The sequence below is a fragment of the Phyllostomus hastatus genome, unplaced genomic scaffold, assembly GCF_019186645.2.
Source record: "Phyllostomus hastatus isolate PE091 unplaced genomic scaffold, TTU_PhHast_1.1 phas_contig_159, whole genome shotgun sequence".
Classification (NCBI taxonomy): Eukaryota; Metazoa; Chordata; class Mammalia; order Chiroptera; family Phyllostomidae; genus Phyllostomus; species Phyllostomus hastatus.
The window spans coordinates 10,289,595-10,304,654 of record NW_025333640.1 but is presented as its reverse complement, the minus strand read 5'-3'; the positions used below and the strand labels follow the sequence as shown (position 1 = coordinate 10,304,654).

Below are 15,060 nucleotides of genomic sequence, written 5' to 3'. Positions count from 1 at the left end.
TTCTTCATCCGTATAAATCTTAATCACTTCAAGGTCCAGGATCCTCCCTGTCTGAAGAATCCTTATACCATCTACACTGAACATCTCAGATAAGTCAGCCCTGTTTTGAGGTATGAATTATCTTAATATCTGCAGATTTGTTATATCCCTGCTGAGTTTGTGAGCTCCCCAACTATGAGGGGTGTGCCTTTTCCCACTACATTTCCCGTAGTGTGTGTTACGTTATTGGTCATGGGCTGTTTGTTCAAAGAAAGGCACTGCATTTTCAGAAATGAATGAGCTAAATCTGATCATTTTTAGTTTTATTGATTCATTTGAATAGATTTGTATTTGTTTGTTCTCCTCTTAGTGAAATAAACAGAAAGGGTTGTCTCAGAATCATAAACAGGGACTTGGTCTAACACAGATGTTGGTAGGCAGAATTTACAGGCTGAACGACCCTTATAAAGTAATGGGGAAAACACATCCCTCCTGAGATGGGAGCCTCCATGAGACACTAGCGTGCCGGGCTTCCCTGTCCGCAGAGAGTAGGGAAAGTCAACGTCATGTCCAGCTCCATTTGCAGCACACTGACTGATTGTGGCCACCTCCATGGGTGAGTTGCATCAAGTGTGAAAACCATCCTGGGACTGTGGGAGACACATCATTAGCAGGGAAAATATATATCTTTGCTGCAGCTCAAGGAAATGCAGACCATTTAAATGAAGATAAAGAGGGCCAAACAAAAGAATTGCAGTAGAAAATATGTGGCTGGACTATCAGTATCGGAGACATAATGCTGCCCTTTATCATTACTTGTCACACCAGTGACAGACTATAAAATGCCTACCGCTCCACAATTCTATTCTCGTCACTTTCTGAGACAACATTTGCTTTGGCAGATGCTTGGCATGCTTTAGACATATGATTTATTGCCTCATTTAATCAAGACTGTGCAGAAAACAATGATTTTCTTTTTTTGGTAAATTACAATCTGTCACTTTTCCTTTAATCTTAGTGATGAAAGTGACATATACATATACATATCAATGTATGGATATATATGTGTGTACATATCTAAAATCTCCAGAATACACCATTTATTTCTTGGTAAGATATTTAAATAACTTCTATTCCTTCTTTCTGCCCAGGAAAGAAAAATGCATGCAATACTGTAGAGTATAAATGCAGTCACCCTGCATCAGTGTTTTTCTGTTTTTATTGTCATGCAAACAAACCAGGCTGAGCAGGTTTCAGCACTCATAAATGACCCTGCTATGCAGGTTACTGGCAATTTAAAGGCCATATCACTTCATTTTCCTTCCCATTTTGTTAATATATTTTACATTCTCTTGGGAATTTCTTCTGAAATTTGGGAGCACTCTGACTTGACAGGGAAGAGGAACCATATACCCAGCAAGTAAGCTAAATTTCCTGAAAATAATAATACCTATTTCAGAACGACTCTTGGCACATTGATTAAGTTAAAATGAAGTGCATGTAGCAAATGCCAGGTTGTTGTCTTACCTAGGGAGGAAAAAATATGCTTTCCAGAGTTCAGTGGTAAATAGGCAATTCATTTTGACATAACGAGGAAAAGCGATGTTAACAGCCAGAGGTCAGGGGAAGCAGAGATGGAAAAGACCTATTAGGTCATTTTCTCCATTCCCTGGAGAAGAGAGCCAAATTATATTTCATAGTGCTTGGTCCAGTTTAGCTTTCAATTACTCAAGCAAGGGGCTTTCACCACTTGAGACATTTTCCAGGACCTATATCTTTCTTCATAACCCCCACCTTCCTGGATATATTGCAAAGCATGAGTCTTAAATAGAATTAACCCTGCAGGGATGACAAAAGTACTCTGTGCTCACAATTAGACCTGTGTGCCTCGGAACCTGTCTTCTCCCCTCTGTCAGTGCACATCAAAATCATTTCCTTGGTATTAACTCCTTCTGTCCTTCCCTACTCCAGCTCCACATTCAGTTTTCACACCACATCCCTTTTCCTGTGAGTCTAAACAAGAGCTATGTCTTGGCAGAACAGTCCCCCTGGAGCAAAATTTCTGCCTGTCTCTAAAGGTAAATGATCGTGGTATTTGTACAGACACCCAAGACTGTCTGGAATGAACGAATTAAAAGGTATCAATTCAAGAGAGAATAGCCTTAAACAAATGAAATCATGCCATTGGAGACAGCATGGATGGGCCTACAGGGCATTATGCTAAGGCAAATAAGTCAGGCAGAGAAAGACAAATACCGTGTGATTTCACCTACATGTGGAATCTAAAGAACAATATAAAGAAACAAAGAACACAGCAACAGACTCATAGATACAGAGAACAGATTGATGGTTGCCAAAAGGAACGGGATTTGGGGGACTGGATGAAAAAGGGTGAGGAAGATTTTGAGAACTACAAACTGGGTAGTAGCAGAATAGCCATGGGGATGTAAAGCACCGCACAGAGAACACAGTCAATAATACTGTAATAACTGTGTGTGGTGCCAGGTGGATACTAGAAATATTGGGGGGAACACTTTGTAAAGTACATGATTATCTAACCACTATGCTGTATGCCTGAAACTATGACAAAAATAATGTTGAATGTAAACTATAATTGAAAAACAAACAAAGAAACAAAAAGAGAATGGGAAGAGATGAAGGGGAGACTGCAAGCCTAGACCACTCCTCCACAAAAAAACCCTGCTGAAGACTGGAGTAGGTGACTGGGGCTGAAGCTGAAGGAGGGTGGGGATCAAAGAAGGTTTTCTGTTTAAGAAAAATTGTGCATTTGTGCTTGAAGAAAGACGTCTCAGCTGAAAGCCCAACACTGAGGATGTTCCAGGGAAGAGGTGGGCACTGATAGGAGCCGTGCTCCTGAGCAGATGAGAACAGGTGGGATCAAGTGCACAGAGGAGAGGGTGGCTGGAGGAGGGGCACAGCCGGCCCGGCCTGCCTTCAGGAGAGAAGCGAGAGCGTTTGACAACGAGGAGAGGTGCCAAGGGTTTGGCAGTTGGGTGGTGTGAGAGGCAGCCTCAGTGCTCTCTCAGCAAAGAGGAGAATGGATTTTATGGGCAGTGAGGTCGTCTTGGCCACTCTAGATTCTCAGACTCCTGTAGTGCATGAAGACAGAGTTCACGGTCTCTCTGATGACATACATTTGTATGATGTTTTCCCTTAGACAGGCACATACGCTGCGATGCTCTAGTTTCAACTCTTGAAATCTCTCCTCAGGAATATTATAGATTGAGGAAACAGTCATCAAAATATTCATTATGTATTATTTATAATAGTAATAACTGTAGTCCTGTAAATAACCTAAATCAAAAACATGGCTAAATTGTGGCACATTTAAAATAGTATTTTCAGATAACAACATGGAATATTTCAATGTTAGATTTAAAAGAACAAGTAGGCTCTAAATATTAGCAGAAAAATTAAAGGAAAACATGAATGGTGACCTTTTTTCAGTTCCACTGAGGTATAATTTGACATAAAACTGTAAGATATTTAGAGTCTACAATGTGATGATTTGATATACAATAGTTCTACATTGCGAAAGGATGCTCTCCATCAAGCATACACTTGGGATCAAGCTTTTTTTTCCCCACCTGACATATAATTGCTAACACTTATTGAGTACTTACAATATTCCAGGTACTCTCTTACTGTATGATCAAAGGCAAATTTCTTACCCTTTCTGACCCTCATCATCTTCATTTGTAAATGAGTATCATTTTTCTCATTTGTAAAATAAGAACCTAATAAATTCATACAGGAATATATTAGAATAGATATTATAAGCACTCATTTGGACATAATCATCATTGTTATTATGTTCATGTATTACTTTGCCATATTTTGCTATTTATTCTACTGGTTTTGTTTCATTCAAACACATAAGACACACTTTCAATACTCTTAATATTTTTTAAATATTAAACTGAAACAATATTTTGTATGGTCCCTTTCCTTCTTATTCTTCAATAGCATTATCAAGACATGGAGCAATTCCTAGAGAGGAACGACCTTTAGCAGGTCAGTTTTCCTCGACGAAGGCAGGCAGCCCATTTCCTGCCTGCCTCCTTCTATATCGCCGTGCAAGAATATCATTAGAAACTAGGAGTTTTCCGTAGCCTTGGGAACAGGACCAATTCCCAGATATTTCATTTAGTTCTGGTCTCATCTAAATTGGAATTTTGACGCAGCATTGTTCTCACACTAACTGTTTAGAGGAATTCTTATCAATTTATCTTTATTTATTGTGAAGCCAAGTCAAACCCCAAAAGCCTTTATGGCTGTTTCAGCGCTCACCAGGGACATAATTCAGTCACTCACACACATGCTAATTTGAGACAAGGGTCCCTATTACTCTACCCATGTAACATTCCCACCCTGTGGTCCAGTGGATGCTTGGGAGGAAGCTGAAGAAAAACAAAATGATTTTAGCATATATGTGTGAATTACACTAACATCTTTCCAAACTGGAAAAAATGCAGAATTGGAAGTACTTTCAAAAGGGCACAGATTTTATTGCCTTCATTTGATACCTGTGCTGTTCTGTGGCATTTTAGAGCTTATTTGTATTTGTTTTTGGTTTTTACTCTACCTGAATTTTGTGCACTTTTTCTAATGCTAAAGGTCAATTTATCCCTTTCTCAAGTATTCCAGCTTTTTTTCTTCACTTTGAGTTTAAAAAAAAATTGTTCAATGCCTTTATGAATCCCTTAAATTCAGAGGTAGATTCTCTGTATCTTGCCAATTTGTCACATTCAGCATTTGGTTTCACTGGGAGGCTGTGACTTCACCTTATTAATAGCCTTGCAGGTGTGGCTCATGTTACTTAGCAATTGTTTTGCCCAGAATTTTCATTTATCTTGATTTTTTTCTTAAGAAAACAAGTTACATAAAATTGATTATTTTTATGGGGAAAATTCACTCAATTCTAATTTTTAGAGAAGGTCATTAAGAGTCAAACTTGCTCATCAAATGCTACTTATGTGAGCATAAATGTGTGTGCAGGTACAGTAAACTCAATAATTAATGGTAGTACTAATGTTGGAATACAAAATAATCAGTGTAAAAATCACATAACAGGGTGTTCAACAAAATACACCAGGAAGTTATTGAATTAGTCATAGAATCATGAAATTTATGAATGGGACTTTTACCATTGAAAACTTCAGGGGGTAAAAGTGTAAATATATTAGTTCTTTTGACATTTTTTATTTATAAAAAAATTGTATCTTTATTCTTATGTGTTTTAGCTTCAGTCACCTTCAAAGTACTCTCCATTTGATGCCATACACCTATTGAGACATTTTTTCCATTGCTCAAAATCATTTTTAAACTGATTGATTTTGATGCTTTTTAGTGCTTCTGCCATTTTTTGTTTCAAGTCTTTCACGTCAGCAAAACTTTTTCCTTTGAGACTTTTTTCATCTAGCAAAAGAAAAAACAAGTTGCTTGGTGCAAGATGGAGTGAATAGGGAGGTTGGGCATGAGGGTCATGCTCTTTTTTGGTCAAAAACTGCTGAACACTCAGTGCACTGTGGACAGGTGTGTTTGTGAATCACCCATCATGAAATGAGCAAATGCTTTGAAAGTCTTCCAAAAAAATTCACTGAGGCCAAATGCAGCCTCTCACAACACTGCCAGCTGGTACACTGATACAGATGGGTTCCTAGGACACTCACCTAGTGGGGTGAACCTTTACTACCAGGGCTCACCATCCAGAAGATAATTCCTGTTTTATGTCCCCGCCCCCATATCTCAAGATAGACTATCTTATGCAATGTACATTTTTGACACCCTTAGAGATTAAGGGAACTGCAGAAGATAAGGACTGAGTTTTCTTGGAAGAGTGAAAGAGGATAATTAAAAACATATTGCTAAATGTGGAGGGATTAATTAATTAAGGTAATCAATCATAAAGTGGCATTTAGTTCCCTGATATAATTTATGATGAAGAAGGAAGGCTGAGAGAGGGCAGAGGCCAGATGGCTGGTCACTGGGTGCAGCCTGCAGGCCACACCCCTGAGGTTAAAGGAGGCGAGGCTTGCAGAGCGGAGTTGTCACGGACACGCGTAAACCAGATGTTACCCACTCTGTCTGTCACAGCAAGGAAGGCCTATTCAGACTGGAAACTAAGGTGTTCTTGATTACTCTGCTTTGCAGTGAGGGGAAAAAAAAACAAGTTCTGGAGGGGCTTTTCTTATACAGTGTTAGTCCTGAAACTTTGGTATTTGTGCTGTTTTCCAACTTTGAAAGCTGCTTTTTTATGTTGAAAGTATTTGTCATTGTCAGTACTCAGACTTTCTTTCTCTATACAAAATCTGGTATTTAGTGAATTAGGAAGAGTGGCTTTGGGAAATTTTTTTTGTAGTTCTCAAGGCATTTGCTAGAATTGTTTTTTTTTTCCCACATTCAACCAAAATGCACATTTTACAAAGGGTTCACGAGGACTTTAGAACTGATGACACCAGTTTAGGAATGTAAATGGTGCAGCTGTTGTGGGAAACAATACCAAGGTTCCTAAAAAAATTAAAAATACCCCCTGGCTGGCATAGCTCAGTGGATTGAGCGTGGGCTGGGAACCAAAGTGTCCCAGGTTCAATTCCCAGCCAGGGTACATTCCTGGGTTGCAGGCCAGAACCTCCAGCAACCACACATTGATGTCTCTCTCTCTCTCTCTCTCTCTCTCTCTATCTCCCTCCCTTCCCTCTCTAAAAATAAATAAATAAAAATCTTTTAAAAAAAATTAAAAATACAATTACCATATGATTTAGCAATTCCATTTCTGGGTACATATAGCTAAAGAATATATCCAAGAGAATGGAAGGTGGAGTCTTGGAGGGATATTTGTATATGAATATTCATCATAGCATGATTCACAATAGCCAAAAGGTAGCCACAACCCACATGCCCACTGACAGATGAATGAATAATCAAAATGTGATATATACATACAACGGAATATATCATTAAGCCTTGAAAAGCAAGGAAATTCTGATGCACATGACAACATATACTGAGTGAGATAAGCCAATCACAAAAAGACAAGTACATTATGATTCTACTTAGAAAATATTAAGTTTCCATTCTAGCTTCCTATAAACAGAGTAATTGTAAACTATAAATTATATTCAGATTATTTTCATTTATTCACAGATGCCCTTTCATGATGACTTAAAAATTATAAAATGCTTGGAAAAATATCATGTATCTTAGAAATGAATCTAAAAATTGTTCATAGGAAAGAAATGCACCGTGTTTTTAATGAACACCGTCTCCACCATCCCCAGCAGCTCCCTTGCATGAGCATCTAATTTGGTAATTAGACTGATGACACCTGTCTTCACTGGAAGTTATGGGTAATTAGATGTTACAACTGAACTACTAGGAGATAAGGTACCCCTCAAAAGGGCAGTCAGCTAGGTTGTTATTCCGAGGCAAAGCAACCCAATTATTATTACCACGAAGTTCAAACTAGAGGAATTGATTGGAACATTCCATGGGCTCTGTTTGGCATCAGTCCCCTTGCATGTGTGGGCTTCGGTAAAATAAAAATGCGCATAATTAGAAAATGTACATCGAGGAAAAGGGACGTGGACATAGTCCCCACTGAGTGCCAGAGACTTGCCTAAAACCTAAAACATGTGGAAGTCTGAATCCAAAGTTGGAACAACCACTCCCAGGTGAAGGAGCTCCTCAGTTCTCAACTTAGAACACCTGGGAATCGACCACCATCTGGGGCCACTTCCTCTTCTGCAGCTCCGGGGAATTATTCCTCCTCTCCCCCACCTCCTCCAAGAGAGGCCCCGTTCATCCTTAGGGTTCAGGAAGGAAGAAGCAATGTGCCCAGCCAGACTGCCAAAGGTGCATGTAGTGGTACCTTTGACAAAGGAACAATGAGGATTTAAAGAACTCTTTCAGTGGGTTCAACAAATGTTTGTGATCTATTTTCATTCCCCAATAACTGTCGCGACAGTTTTCATGATTCAATATGTTCTGCAGTCCCAACAACTGATTTTACAAACAAACTTATAAAATGACACTTGTTTGTTCATTGGTGATACAGAAGATGCCAGTGCCTGAGTAGATGACAGTAACGAGATGATAAAGGTTTCTTAGACATGTATTACTGCGGGGAGTCCTGACAGAACGCAGGCCATTCAAGGCAGGGGAACACGCAGAACTCTTCACCACTCATCACTCAGCCACTGACTTTGAGCCACTGGATGGCAGGTCTCGACTTTATTTTCCTGACGAGACACTAAAGCTGCAGGCATTTTCACGGGTGGTGCTGTGTTGCACAGCCCTTCAGAATCTTTCTTTGTAGCCTACCCAGAGGGTAGTAGGGGAGAAGCAAGCCAAGGGGAGGGGACCGGAGGTGGGCCTTCTGCACAGCTGCCGTCTCAAAGCAGAGAAAGGCAAGGAAGGGTAAGTTAGAAGAATACTACTATAACGCCCTATGTGTTTGTTTATGGATGGTCAAAACCTTTTTTCTTTAAATTTGCAATAAATACAAGATGATGATCATCAAAATCTCACAAAAAAATAGAAAATTCACTTTTCAGGCTGAGCATTCAAAGGCATTTTTCATTCTGGAAATGCAATTTCTCCTCATCAGTACAAATGACTAGGCAAAGGCTTTGCTGGAAAGAGCCCCCTGTTGAAAGGCGCCCACCCAGAAGCTGGAATGTTCTTCTGACTCGGACTGCAGGGGCTGAGGGCGGGAGGTCGCGATGTCCCAGTGTCCTTTTCGCCAGTGCTGCAGGGTCAAGCACGGTGGCAGCTGGCCAGCGGTCACTGCACAGGAGAGCGCCGGCGTGTCTGTGCCCGCCACAGCGTTCAATGGCAGTGTGTGCGGTTTGTGGAGCGTTTTGGAAACTGTAAAATACAAAACCCTCTCAGCATAAAATCTTAGCATCTCTTCCCGAACCAAAGAGAGAGAAAAAAAAATGGACACAAGCTCCGACTCACCGTTCACACTCCCTCTGTGCGTAAATACCCCGTGTCAGTGGTTCTGCTGCAACTAACATTTCGTGTTCTTTCTGTGCATTCTCCCCTTCCTTCCTAGAACACTTGAAGGATAAGTTAGAAGAATATATGGCCCGCTTTTCCAAAGTAAGGATTGTTCGCACCAAGAAAAGGGAAGGGCTCATCCGGACCCGACTCTTGGGGGCATCGATGGCCAGAGGAGAAGTCCTGACGTTCCTGGACTCCCACTGCGAGGTCAACGTGAACTGGCTGCCCCCACTGCTTAGTGAGTACACGACTTCCCGCAGCCTCCTGGGGTCAGGAGGGCGGCGGGGTTTGCCCTCTTTCCTGGGGACTCTGTGGTTTGCCTCCACTTAGTTTGCCATCAACAAAGGCTACAGATCACTGCCCCCACCCCCTTCAGTTTGTACTGTGGGAACCTTAAATTCTGCCTTAACCCCTGCTGAGGACAAATAGGTAACTAGAAAACTGCATTAAAGTTGACATTTGTAGATAATACCATCTGCTATCTATCCTAAGGTCTGAAAAGGTTTCCTTTATCTTAGATGGGCTCTTTGATTGCAATTGTATCCACTGGGTAAATGCTAAAAGAAAAAAAAGTATTGTAAAAAATACTACTGACAACTACAGTAAGATCAAAATTCACACACACACACAAAAATTCGCACACATAAACAGTTTAGCATTTATTACTGGATTATCAATATAGGAGGAAAGAAAATTATTCAGCCCCAGAAGACAGTCGAATTGTGAGTGCCCTGACATTTTCTAGGACTTACGACGCCAACACTTCCCACTTCTGGCCCCAGCCTGGATCCCTGAATACATGATGCCCCATGTTTCGGTAGAGCCCCTCCAACACTCAGGGCTGCTATCCAGATGATACATCTTGACTGTTCACCACGTGACGACAGGGAGGAAAAGAGACTCTCTCTGTCACATCGCACTTGAACTATTAGGAATGAGGGAAAGAAAACCGAGAAGTCCTTCAAGGTAGGAAACGAGTGTGTGGCTCCGTTTGAGCTTGACTGTCATCTTACATTTCACAGTGAAGTCAGATATGAAATCCAGTAGCAGATAGGAAACAAATTGTATGCCTGAAAAAAAAAATGTGTTTCTAAAAATTCCTGCCGGGCACGTATTGTACGCCTTCCTATTTTTCCAGATTTCACTAATTCAACTTTTATTGTGAATATATCCCTGACTTCAAAGCTAAAACCAGTAACAACTGCCCTCATAATAGCTGCCTCAGAAAGAATGATTTGCTATTGGCTACTGGGCAGGATTTCAGCTAGAACCAGCAAAGAGCCATTAGTAAAAGACATGGGAGAAAAAATCAATTGCAACTATACAGGATTAAGAACAGGAAACAGCCAGCTAATGCCCCAACCACATCGCCCATCCGATCCACACACTCCAACACAGACAATTGCCCAGCCATCCTAATCAAGGGGAACGTTTCGATACTCCTGCAACCACAGGCTCCTCTGAGCTTTTCATTAAAAATGCCTTGTCCAAGGACATAGCAATTTAGAGTTTCATCAGCAATAGTGAGATTCCCTAAACTGAATTTGATCCATATGGTGTTGAATACTCAAGTCAGCAAAGGACCTAACTTATTTATGAATCAGAGCAATCCCTAAATGTCAGTTACCAAGCTTCTCATTGTTCATATGAATCTAACAAGAAAAAAAAAGCAGGGGGAAAAAGAAGAGGGAAAAAAAACACTTTTTCTCATTAAAGCATTTCATTTCCTGTAGGCCTGATGGATAAGAAATGATTCCAGCTCAGGATCACTATCTTTTTTTATTTTCCTTTATCAGTGCCCTGACACATCATCCAAAATGAAAAACCAGGAGGAGTCACACAGATCCTTGGTTCATTTTTCACCTTGGGATTATACCTGAATTTCAATTTCCCATTAAGAGTCCGTTTGTTTGATCCCTGGAAATTGAAATGTAGGCATAAGTCTTAGATGAAAAATTAGTCATGCTGCTTTCACTCTAAGCTAGTAACAGCCGGATGAGAGCTGAAAGGAAATTTGAAGGGAAAGTTGACAGTTAATTTAACAGACTCATTCTCTTTGGGTCACCTTGGGACCCGTTGCTGGTCAAGGAACTTGTAAATCAACCTGATTCTGAATTTGACTGAAGAAAGTCACTGAAACCTTAATACTAACATACCTGCAGCTGTGATAGAAATATTTTGGACACAGCAGTGATAGTCTCCTCTGTCAAAGCCATGTATGGGGGAGCACCATTCAGATAAAGATTAAAGTTCATCTAAGGCTCCCCCAGGTGCAAGTGGGTGCTCACAGAGCCCTTGGTGAAGATTAACTTGATACAGTGCTGGGGGTCCTCTCTGTCTTCTAATTGGCTAAAATAAGATGAAGGTGACCGCCAGACTCCCTGAGACCATGCTATCTAAAATTGTAACCCTTTCCGCACGTCAGCATTCCACATCCCCTTACCCTCTTTTATTTTCTTTCCATCACATTTATCACCTTCTAGCACACAATATGATTTCGTTATTTACTATGTATATTGATTTCTTTGTTCCATTCCTGAAGACATGGATTTTTGTGGTTATTATTGACTGCTATAGTCGCAAAACTTAGAGAAGTGACAGGCAAATAATCTCTATTTAATAAATAGCTGTCGAGTTTGAATGAATGAATGAATGAATGAATGAACAGACAAACAAATGAATGAGTGAAAAGTCACACAGATGTGAAGGGGAGATCTTTCAAAGGATTCTGTGCTTTCCGCACCCTGGCTTATCAGTGTCATCAAAATAAAGATCCTGACATCGCCAGGCCTCATTAATTCTAAACAGTATGATTTTTTAAAAGATATTTAAGTGTGTTTTATTCCACACGCCACATCAGGTCTTCCACATAACCACAAAACAGATGGTCAAACTTAAAAGTTCTGCCTGTCAGACAGTATTCATCTGTTATAATAAATCTTGATTAAATCACATTCTTGGAAAGAAAGTACTTTGCATGTAGCTGTAGTAGGTGAGCAAAATAAGCAAACGCCAGTTTCCTGGGCCAGCTGTTAATATCTCATGATACCAAAATCTACATGTAAAGAAAGGAGCTGGAACTGAGGAAGATGTCAGCTTCCTGCTGCATGAGAAGCACGAAGGCAAACAGCAAAGACCCCAGCGTTCAGGGTGGGACCACTACGCAGCAGTTGCAGCCTGGTTCTTGCTCTCAAACAATAAGTGACCTCCGACAAGTTACTTAACTTCTCTGAGGTCAGCTCCCTCCTATATGTAAATTGGAAATGATAGTAATAGCCACTTTAGAGCACTGCTAAGGAGGATTAGAAATAGCATGAGCTCAAACCCCTTAATAGATGCTCGAGAATGTCATAGTAGCAGGAATAGTAGCAGTGGTATCAGGCCATCTAACATATTTTTTAATATGATGAGAGAAGATGAAAATGTATAGCTTTGATACACAGAGTCTATATCAAAAAAAAAAGAAAAGAAAACCATAGCAAGATAGGACTTGGCAAAATCTCTGTAAGCCTGAGAGCAAAGAATTCTGTATGTGAACTGTCAGCATTTAGGGGCAATAGCCACTGTAAGATTAGATCCTGAAAAAGCCATCAAGTTAAATATTTACATTTTGGAACCTCCCAAAAGCAGGCCAATATTTTCTCAGCAGGCTGTAGCTGTATGCTTGAAAGAACACGAGTTACTGTTTCTATCCCACACACGCTGGATGCACTATAGAATGACAGATTGGGGACAGGTCAGAGCAGAAATGTGACAAAGGTAAAGCTAAATGGACTTCTGCAAGTCTCCCTGGGACATAACTTTGTTAAAAGAAAAAAACAGCACACTAGTATTGCCTAATCACTGTCCCATCACAGGGAGTCTGGCATTCAAACAGATTGCATTCAAACCCAGCTACAAGCATTAGGCATTAGGAGGGATCTGTAGGCTTCTCTTTGCTGAAAAAATGATAGATGACCTAGGCAGGCATGTCATTTCCTATTTTGTGCTTTCATTTTTCAGACCAAATTGCACTAAACCACAAAACCATCGTGTGCCCCATGATCGATGTCATTGACCACAATCACTTTGGGTATGAGGCGCAAGCTGGGGACGCCATGCGAGGCGCCTTCGACTGGGAAATGTACTACAAAAGAATCCCCATCCCTCCAGAGCTCCAGAGGGCAGATCCCAGCGACCCTTTTGAGTGAGTAGCAGCTGAGGGAGGGGCCCATGGAGAGAGGGCAGGGAACTCATGGCAGGGTGTCAACTTGGGACCCATGAGAAAAATGATCTCTAATAAAATGGGATAAAACAGGTGGCAACCATTGCAAAGCATTGGAGAAAGGGCAGACCTATGTTCTATAGAAAAATTACAGGCGGTCCTAGGTGCATGGGTTGCCCTTCTTGGCCTTCATCAAGCGTGAGAGAGTGTGCTATGTGACTATCAGGGAAATGCAGGGTTAACAGAAATGCACAGCGAAGGAACGCTAGTCTCCTTTTGATATTCTCTTAAATATTTTCTTCTTAAGTCCAGTTCTCTCAATTCTTTTTACTTTTCCCTAGAGGATTGTTTAAATTAACTCCTTCACTCTTCTTTTGGGGGGATATGATATAACGTATGAAACAGAATTTAAGCCTATGTTCTCACCCTGTCGGGAATTGCCCTTTTATGAGGAAAGCAGTGCTCCGGAGCAGGTGACCTCCTAACTTACTCGGGGAAATCAATCAAAATGATGTATCCAGAGGAAATAGTCTATGATAACCCCGCCGCTAATTTAAGTCCTACATAGATAAGAATTTACAGTAATCTATTGATTTCTATAAAGCTGAATTCTTTTTTTTTAGTGTGGGTATAAAAATGTGTGCATATCGAGGAAAAGAAAACAACACAACACGGAGCTTATTTTGATAAACCATTTGAACCATAAATGGTAAATAATGTGCTTTTTCCAAAAGTTAGCTGATAGATTGCCCAAGGCATGCTGTTCTCTCATCCTTATTACTATACCTTTTGATCTCATTAAAATATTTATAAATTTAAAACTATTGACCTATTATTCTCAGTGCAGGAAAAATGTGACCAAGGCTTTGCATACTCTCTAAGAGTCTGTTTTAACAGCATTACAATCAGTAGTGTCTTTTCATTAATAATATGGGCTATAAAAGTTTTCGGTAGAGATGCTCCCAGATACAAAACCACTTCTGCAACAGTAATGCTTTAAATTACAATCATCATTTGACAAACACCAGGAAAATATTTTCTCCGATTTTGGTCTCTAGAAAGATAAACTGTTGGGAAAGCAAAGGGAATTTCAGAAGACGTTAGCCTGATAAAAAGGGATAGAAATCTTCTTTTATAAAAATAATATGAAGTATTCTCCTTAAGCACACAAAATGTCTGAGGTTAGGCCTCTTCAAATTCTCAAATTGCTGGAGAGTTTTTGAGAAGAAATAGGAAGGCCCTTTGTTACTTTTCCAAATGCTCTGGCCGAGATTTCAAGGATATTCAAAACCATTAGAAAAGTTTAGTGATCTAAGTGGAGGAGTTTCTATTAAACACTTGAAACCAGCCCAGTGGAAAGACACTCTTCAGAGTATCTTCCTGGCAAAGGGGCTGATGGGAGGATTTAGAGCCAGATTGGGGGAAGATACAAAAGGTCCTTAAAAACAGCGAAACTCTTATTGGATGGCAGCGGGCAGAATAGCCACAGCCTAGTTGTTACTTTCTGAGGTTGCTATGTGTTAAGGGCTTGAATTCATCCAAGATGGCTTTTCAAATACTGCAGCGGGACTGGGTTACAATGTCCTTCTAAGAGGAGCTCCTGCTTTCTGCAGAAAGGGTTCAGAGAACTCTCAAGGAGATTTCAAATGGTGAACATTTTAAAAGCATTCTCAGTCCCTGCACTGACAATTGGAATGTTTGTCAGGCAGACCCTGGTTGGTTGTGGCTATCACAATATCAGGCACCTTGCCACCCCAGAAGCTGGCAGAATCGGTACTTTTCAGAATTAAATTACCTCTTGTTCCTGTCACCTACTTAGGTGGTTGCTGTCCTCTCCAGAATTGCATTCG

General features: G+C 40.4%; 1 protein-coding gene across 1 annotated transcript in view; it reads left to right on the top strand.

Annotated features, from left to right (window-relative positions):
• The window catches only part of GALNTL6 (polypeptide N-acetylgalactosaminyltransferase like 6), an 875,194-nt gene that overhangs the window by 703,039 nt on the left and 157,095 nt on the right, over positions 1 to 15,060 (top strand). Inside the window, exons 5-6 of the mRNA XM_045830767.1 lie at positions 9,059 to 9,244; positions 13,009 to 13,192. Coding sequence (XP_045686723.1) covers positions 9,059 to 9,244; positions 13,009 to 13,192 — 370 coding nt within the window. The remainder of the gene's footprint in view (positions 1 to 9,058; positions 9,245 to 13,008; positions 13,193 to 15,060) is intronic.